General features: G+C 45.0%; 1 protein-coding gene across 1 annotated transcript in view; it reads right to left on the bottom strand.

The window, feature by feature from the left end:
* Positions 1 to 1498: 1498 nt before the first annotated feature.
* LOC119426455 overlaps positions 1499 to 9011 on the bottom strand; it is an 8773-nt gene continuing 1260 nt past the window's right edge. The window contains exons 3-5 of the mRNA XM_037694017.1: positions 7864 to 8631; positions 7677 to 7769; positions 1499 to 1618 (exon numbers count right to left, since the gene is read on the bottom strand). Coding sequence (XP_037549945.1) covers positions 1499 to 1618; positions 7677 to 7769; positions 7864 to 8631 — 981 coding nt within the window. The remainder of the gene's footprint in view (positions 1619 to 7676; positions 7770 to 7863; positions 8632 to 9011) is intronic.

Raw genomic sequence — 9011 nt, 5'->3', positions numbered from 1 at the left:
TGCCATAGGTCTATACCTGCCATAGATCTATACCTGCCATAGGTCTATACCTGCCATAGATCTATATGTATACCCAGATAGTATGCAACCAAGAACAACGACTTCAAGGCCAGGAGCAAGTTCAGGTCAAGGTTATTGTCATTCGCATCACATGTGGTACATAAGGTGGAACAGAATTGTGTACTCAGGGTCCCAGTTACACCTAAAAATAGCAGAAATATAAAGTGTAAAAAGAAACAGTACGGCATATACAGTAGATAAATGTAAAGTACTTATCTAAATGTAAATGTACTGTACTTACAGTATACTGTATATAGCTTAGTACAAGTACAGTCCATATTTGTTTGTTTGTGCAGAGAATCAGGTTAAAGTTATTTCTTAACATTTTTAATCCCACTGACAGTGAACGCACCAACAGCGTGATGACCTCAGCATCTTTTAAATTCACTCAACCTTTGTTTCTACAGGTTAGTCCCACTGAGCCTCTGGGGCTCATTTACAGAGAGACCTGATTCTAACAAAGGGCGATGACAACAGACAATCACGAAGGACGCATCCAAATTTATTTTTTATTTTTTAACAAATGAAAATAAAACGGTAATTAAAAGGATAATTAACAGGAAAAGTAGTAAAAAACAGCTAAGATTCTAAGGCGGTGTAGAAAAGTAAAAACAGGAACATGTGTGCGTTCATGGCAGCTCTGTGATGAATCCGTTGTTTAATTTGATGCTCACAGCCCAGAGGCTCAGTGGGATTAACCTGCAGAAATAAAGGTTGAATGAATGTCGTCACGTCGTCGAGCAGCAAACGTCTCTTTTCACGTGTCGACCGTTTCAGCTCTGCTACTACCTCGCTTCACAGTACGAAGGACACTTTTACTTTTTAAAAGCTGCAGATTCCTGCTCCGTCCTGACCATCAGCCGACTGCAGCCGCTCTCTCAAGTCCTCGCCTTCCAGCTGCTTCAGATTTTGTTTCACCTACAGAATCGCTCGTCGCGTCTTATTCTTATCGAATTCTTTTAAAAGTTGGCAGAGACCCCGCAGGAGGAGGAACAAACTAATCGCTGTGGTTTTTTAGGTGGGACTTTTTGTAGTGAACCTCAGTGAGCTGGATTCAGCTGAACTTAGGTTCTAACAGATTCATGGTGAAACATTGACGCAGGAACAAAAACCAACTTTTCATTTCTCCCTTTTCACAACGAAGCTCCGCTGGAGCCTGAGAACCTGAAACGTTTAACTCGATTAAAGGCTGCTTCTCCAGACGACCTCCGAGGGATCACAGAAGCTGAGACAGCCTTTAAGAACTCCGTTTCTCTTTATTCCAACACATCGGTGAATATATGTCTTATATTAACGCATCCACGTGTAATAAACGTTTAATTTAAAGCACGCCGGCTGCAGAGAAGCATGAAATAACTGCTCTCAAGTGAATATAAAACATGCTCGGAACCTGGAACGTGCCGCAGGCGTGAGGAACGTCACGGGGCCTGAGGAGGCCTCAGCAGGAGAGGGTGTCCACGGCCTTCATCAGAAGCTCCTCCTTCCGGAGTTTGGCCCCGACAGGAACTCCTCTCTGGTGGAGCCACAGCAGCAGAGTGGCGGAGCTCAGCTTCGACAGCTGAGGAGGAGGAGGAGAGAACTTCAACCAGAGAACACCGTGTAGACGGGACAAAAACAGTGATCGGTGAACCAAGCGGTGACCTCTGACCTCTGCTGGGGTCAGTCCTGCAGCAGATAAGACGGACAAACTGACGTTTGGACTTTGATGCTCCGTAAAGACGTGGGAATAAGGAGGGTCTGGAAAAGTTCACCGCTGTTGTGCTGCCAAAGGTCAGAGGTCATGGCTCCTGATGGGAACCGTCGTTCCAACGTGTTTTTACCACTTTATTCAGAAAGCACTTAAAAACAGCAGCTAGGACAACCTTTTTTGTTTCGTCTAAATTTGTAGCACGGAAACACACAGCCGAAACAAGACAAACGAGCGAAGAGTCGCTAAAATAATGTTAGCTTCTGCAAAGCATCAGTCTGAACAATACAACACAGAGAAGAAGCTTAAATCAGCAAAACCCTGACTGAAAGCTACAATTAGCACAAATGTAGCAAGAAGCTAAAATAGCACTGTTGCTAAAAACTACATTTAGCCAATATAGTGATTAAAAGCTAAATGTAGCTAAATTGTAACCTAGAGCTAAAATTTGCAAAGCCATAACTTAAAGTTAAAAATAGAAAAAATTGTAGATAAAAGCCTAAATTTGCAAACCACAGCTAAACACCATTCAGCTAAACTGTAGCTAAAAGCTCAAACTGGGAAAAATAGCTAAAAGCTCAAAAGCACAGCTAAAAGCTGAATGTGGCAAAACTGCAAAAAAATGTGTTAAACTAGGAGTTTAATTTAAGCCATTATTGAAAAAATAACACAGCTAAAATGCAAAACGCAGCTAAAAGCTCCCTTTGGGAAAAATATAGCCAACACAAAGTGTACCTTTAGCTAAAACAAAATTAGCATAAAGTGAGCTAAAAGCTAAAACTGACACTGTTGCTAAAAACTTCATTTAGCAAAATAGTGATTAAAATCTAAATGTAGCTAAATTTTAGCCTAAAGCTAAATTTTTGCAAAGCCATAACTTAATTAGCATAAAGTGAGGTAAAAGCTATTTAGCAACAGTAGCTAAAAGCTAAAGAGTCGGCAGCCGAAGCAGATTTTAAGAACGTTAAAGGAAGCTAAAGGACTAAAATAAAGAAAACATTTTGTAAAAATAAATAAATAAATAAAAATAAAAATGAGCACATAGCATAGTTGTTCCTGAACAAGTCACAGGTTATATCTGAACAGTTACAACAGCCGAAAGTGTGCATAAGTAGTAGCTAAAGGATTTGAAACTTTCAGGTGTAAATCAGCTAAAGAAAATTTTAGGCTTTGTCTTTAAGGACAACAGCTGCAGCTGACCCAAACGGACGGTGGCAGATGTTAGTTCTTGGTCTCAGGAAAGAACGAATCTCCGTGTTCGGCTCTTATTTCCTCATTCAGCTCGTCTCAGATGACTGGGAGCATCAGGGTGATGGATTCAGGTGAGCCTGAAGAACAGCTAACACTCACCAACATCTGCAGGGAGGTGGTGGAGCAACGTTAAAGTGATGGATGTCCAGGAGGAGGCGCGTGGCTCGCCGTAGCCCCCGCAGATTAACAAGAACATCCATCAGTTTCACAGCACCGAGCCGAAGGTTCTCAACAACAAACAGTCAGTTCAGCTGTTTTACTTTCAGCTGCAGCTCTCTAACTGTGGTTCTGGAGGAGAGAAAGAACCTGAGGACCGCTTCGACTTCTGGACTCTCATGTCTGTTCTCATACAGACACAAGACTGGTTCTGACTCTAGGAGGCTTTTGTAACGCCTGAAAGACCCCCGGAGCAGAGAGAGGTGGGCTAACAGACAAAAGACCAGGTGTTGGAGGGTTTGGAGGACCTGACGAGACCAGATGTTGGAGGGTTTGGAGGACCTGACGAGACCAGATGTTGGAAGGTTTGGAGGACCTGATGAGACCAGATGTTGGAAGGTTTGGAGGACCTGGGAAGTCCAGATGTTGGAAGGTTTGGAGGACCTGACGAGACCAGATGTTGGAGGGTTTGGAGGACCTGGGAAGTCCAGATGTTGGAGGGTTTGGAGGACCTGACGAGACCAGATGTTGGAGGGTTTGGAGGACCTGACGAGACCAGATGTTTGAAGGTTTGGAGGACCTGACGAGACAAGATGTTGGAAGGTTTGGAGGACCTGGGAAGTCCAGATGTTGGAGGGTTTGGAGGACCTGACGAGACCAGATGTTGGAGGGTTTGGAGGACCTGGGAAGACAAGATGTTGGAGGTTTTGGAGGACCTAAGTAGGCCACCTTTTGGAGGTTCTGGAGGGAATGTTGTCCCATTCTAGTCTGATGGAGGACTCTAGCTGTCCTTCAATCCTGGATCTTCTCTCCTTCTTGCCTCAGGATAGAAGCTGTTCCTCAGTCTAGTGGTTCTACACTTAATGCTCCTTAACCTCCTTCCTGAGGGGAGTGGGGCAAAAAGTGTGTGTGCTGGGTGAGTGTGGTCCTTCATGATGCAGGTGGCCCTCTTCCTGCATCTGGAGGTGTAGATGTCTGTGATGGTGGGGAGGCTGACTCCAACATCTTCTGTGCAGCCTTCACCACTCTCTGCAAAGCTTTTCTTTCTGCAGCTGTGCAGCCTCCATGCCACACGTTGATGCTGGAGCACAGGATGCTCTCCACTGCACACCTGTAGAAGGAGGTGAGGACTGAGCTTCCCAGTCCAGCTCGTCTCAGCTGCCTGAGGATGTAGAGTCTCTGATGAACTTTCTTCATCAGGCTGGTGGTGTTGTTGCTCCAGCTGAGGTTGTTGTTTAGGTGCACACCCAAGTACTTGTAGCTGGAGACCACTTCCACTGCAGATCCTCCTATGTTCGGGGGTGGGGGGTAGGTCTGTTTGTTCCTTCTGAAGTCCACAACCAGCTCCTTCGTCTTCTTCACATTGATGTGAAGGTTGTTCTTCCTGCACCAGTTCTCCAGGTGTTCCACCTCCTGCCTTCAGCTGGACTCATCGTTGTTTGTGATGCATCCCACTACCGCTGTATCATCTGCAAACTTTACAATGTGACAGCCTGGATGGGTAGCTGCACAATCATACGTGAGCAGAGTAAACAGGAAAAGGCTCAGCACACATCCCTGAGGAGAGCCAGTACTGAGGGTTATGGTGGAGGAGAAGAAGTTATGGATCCTCACTGACTGTGGTCTGTTTGTTAAAAAGCCTAGTACCCTGTTACAAATGGAGGGGCTTAGTCCTAGTGTGAATAGTTTGTCCATCAGGGTTTGGGGGATCATGGTGTTGAAGACAGATGTGAAGTCCACAAAGAGCATACGGACGTAGGAGTTCTTCTGCTCCAGGTGGGTGAGAGCAGTGTGGACCACAGAGGAGATGGCGTCCTCTGTTGATCAATTCTTGCGGTATGCGTACTGGTGAGGGTCCTTGTTGATGTTGATGGATGTTCTGATGTGGGTCATGACCAGTTTTTCAGTCATTCAACATTTATTTAGACAGATAAGTCACATTGAGCCTAGAAGACTCATTTACAAGTGAGATTTGTTTAGACAGACAAAAAGTAGTGAAACTGGACACATGTAGGAATTGGAGGTGAAAAAATTCCTATCAAACTTTTTTTTTCATGCCTGAGAAGAAAAAACTGATATTAAAAAACACCTTGCACAAACAAGCACATAGTGATGTAGACATTCTGCAGAGGGGGAGACAACGAGAGCCGTGAGCAATGTTCATAGATGATCTCGAGAGCATTGTAAGAGTTCTGATAAAGATGGAATAATCAGTCAATGTCCTACGGTGAGATCCGTAAACATCCTCGAGGGATGTCGAGAAATGGCCAAGAATAACATCTATGAGAATCCAAGAGTCCTGAAATGATGACACAAGTTTATTCAGCTGATTCATCTGGTTATCAGTTGGAAATTCCTCAGGGAGGGGGTGGTGAGCGTCAGATCACATGTTCTCCAGGCAAATTCAGATAAGATGACCTTCAAGACCAGCCGAGGGTGCCAAATTCAGATAAACACACAGTTGTTTTGGGGACAGGCAGAACTTAATGACATCTACCTTAAGTCTGTGGTAGTCCAAAAGGTTCCGAAATGTCCAAATTACATGGCCACACCGATGGAACGTGACTGAGTAAAATCCCCGAGATCTGATCCATTCAGCCCAAAGCATTTGAGTCTGGGTACTCGAGGCACGAACCAAGCCATCATAAAGGCAAGCAGCGTGATCTGGTCCAAATTTGCTGCCGACGACTTCCTTGATTGTAGATAAAACCAGCAACCATCCGAATCCAAAAAGCAGGAACCAGTTATCGTAAATCCAATTAAATATGCGTCCTTAAAATCCACAAATGGCAGCAGAGATAGACACATCATCGAGTCTTCCAGTCGATGAGATATCCAGCTGTGTGCGTGCCAACAGGGCAAATCGGCTCACCTAAAGCCTGTCTTCTCTTCGAAGAAATGTTGTAAATTGAGATGAGGGACCAACTGATCAAAACAAGTCCATAATCATGGTTCAGAAGATGCAAGAGAGGCTCAGAAGCAGTTTCACAGACAGAGCAAAGCAAAGCGGACAGGGAGGGGATGGGAAAGCGTCTGATCTCGGCAAGAGTAAGTGGTGAAGCATTTAGCGACTATCGGGGTGAGGGCTACTGGCCGATAGTCATTCAAACCAGTCACTGTAGAGCTCTTTGGACTGGGATAATGGTGGTGGTCTTCAGGAAGACGAGAACTGTTGTCAGTGTGAGGGAGGAATTAAAGATGTCGGCCAGCATCTCGCAGTGCTGATCGGCACAGTCTTTCAGCACCTTGCCAGGGATGTTGTCTACAAGTGTCGTTCCTGATGCTTTTAAACATGCAGTTAATCCATTAATTAAGAAACCTGGACCTGACCCTTCATCTCGCTCAAATTTCAGACCAATGGCAAAACATCCCTTTCTTTCTGAAATTGAAAATAGTTTTCATTCAATTAAACAAGTATTTTTTAATGTTTGTAATAATTTATCTGCTTCAGTGCCCCTTTCCTGCGGGGTCACACAGGGCTCGATTCTTAGATCCCTTCCGTTTTCATTGTATCTGTCCCCTTGTGGTCTACCCTAAGAAAACATGGTTTTTCGTTTCATTGTTATGCTGATGACTGTCACATTTATTTGCTCTTAAAACCCAATAGTTGTTGCTCCAATCACCCTCTGTTAAAATGTCTTGATATCAAAGCATGGATGGCTTCAAATTTTCAAGTTTTAATGATCAGAAAACTGAAGTCATTGTGTTTAGCCCTAGCTCTACTACCGTCTCTGTTCCTGTAAACCTTGAATCTATTGAGCCATATCTTAAGCAGTCTGTTACAAATCTCTGGATGTTTTGAGACTGATTTTAAGTTTAATAAGCAGATTAACTTTGTTGTACAAAAAAAGCTTCTTCCAGTTAAGGCAGATAGCTAAGCTCAAGTCCGTGTTGACCAGACCTGACCTTGAAAAAAATAGTCCATGCATTAGTTACAACCTGGCTGGACTACTGTAACATGCTTTATGTTGGGGTCAGTCTGGTGTCCCTTTCACGCCTCCAGCTCGTCCAAAATGATGCAGCTCAGATACTGACAGGAACTCGTAGGTTTGAGAACATTTCACCAGTTTTATCCTCCCTTCATTGGCTCCCTGTGCGTGTCAGAATTGATTTTAAAATTCTCCCGTTGACAATTAAATGCCTAAATGGCCTTGCACCCTCATACTGCTCTGACCTACTTCAACCATATGCTCCATCTGCCAAACCAACATTAGACAGGCCACTTCACTTCCTGTTTTTAAATCTCTCTTAAAAACTCCCCTGTTTTCACCGACGTTTAACACAGTATGATCTGATTTAGTATTTAACTGATTCTCATTGTTTTTGTGTTTGCATGTTCTTATTTTGATGCTTTTAATTAGTTTTTTTTCCTTTAATTACTGCCTTGATCTTATTGTTAAGCACTTTGGTAACAGCTGCTGTTTTAAACGTTTTATAAATAAATTTGACTTGACTTTGCTATGTTTATCATGTTCCACTGAGAATAAATTATGGGTTCATGAGACGGTCCGTTTTGCCTCACCTGGTTGGTTCTGGCCATTTTCTCCACATCTTGTACCGCAGCCCTGGACTTCTTGGACTTTCTGGGACTCTTGTCTTTCTCAAAAAGAACATTCTGAAAAAGAACAGAGATGTTCAAATGGAGTCAGAACCTTCAGGATAAGGTGTTGTGGAGCCAAGTAAAAGCAGGTCAGACCAACTGGACCCACCTTTTTGGTGCTGGTGGTCTTGTTGGAGACGTCAGCGGCCATCAGAGGTGTTTGTTCGGTTGCGGTGCCTTCAGGGTCTGTCCTCTTGACAGTTCTCATAATGGACCTGGGTTTTTTAGATCTGATCTCTGATTTTGGAGGGACGATGATCCCAGGTCTAACTTTGGACACTGGACTCAGACTGGAGAGGAGGTTGATTCTGGGCTGATACGAGGGCTGGGGAAGTGTGCTGCTTCTTCTGAGGGGTTTGGGAAGACGGCTGAAGTTAGGGATGATGGGCGGAGGAAGAGGAGGAAGGGATGATGATGAGGAGGGAGTGATGGGAGTTTTTCTCCCAAAGGAAGGTAACGTCACCCTCCGGTTCTGCTGCTCCTGTTTCTGGACTCGCAGCAGAGCGATGTTGATGTGACGAGATGGTTGCTTGTTCCCGAAGATGGGAACCATAGGAGGGGGCTTCACTGGGTCCAGGCTGGGGGGAAGTGAAGGCGGGAGGACCGAAAGGGAGGAAGCTGGCTGGAAGACGGGGTAAAAAGGAGACGAGGAGGAGGAGGATGGTAAGGCCCAGCCTGTCTGGCTTGGTTTCACAAATGTATTCTCATTGAAGCCCCGAGCTCCTTCCTGCTGGGACAGTGGGGTCCAGGTGGACCTCTGGAACCCCGAGGAGCAGCTCACAGGTTGGGACAGAGGAAGAAGAGGAGGAGGGGGCTGGGTGAGGACAGGCCTGATGGAGATGGAGGAGGTCAGATTGATCTGCTCACCGTTCATGACCTGAGGAACCACAGAGACTTCAGCTGACCAAAACCTGAACAAGAACCGTAAAGAAAATCCCCAAACCCAGATCTGCAGTCGGGGACTAAATCCAGCATCTCCATACCTGGACTACAGGACTAGTATGTGAACGACAGGACTAGTCTGTGGACTACAGGACTAGTATGTGAACGACAGGACTAGTCTGTGGACTACAGGACGAATCTGTGGATGACAGGACTAGACTGTGACCTACAGGACTATTCTGTGGATGACAGGACTAGTCTGTGGATGACAGGACTAGACTGTAACCTACAGGACTAGTCTGTGGATGACAGGACTAGTCTGTGACCTACAGGACTAGTCTATGACCTACAGGATGAGTCTGTGGATGACAGGAC

This window comes from Nematolebias whitei, chromosome 20 (genome assembly GCF_014905685.2).
Source record: "Nematolebias whitei isolate Nwh7 chromosome 20, NemWhi1, whole genome shotgun sequence".
NCBI lineage: Eukaryota > Metazoa > Chordata > Actinopteri > Cyprinodontiformes > Rivulidae > Nematolebias > Nematolebias whitei.
This window is presented reverse-complemented; position numbering and strand designations above follow the sequence as displayed.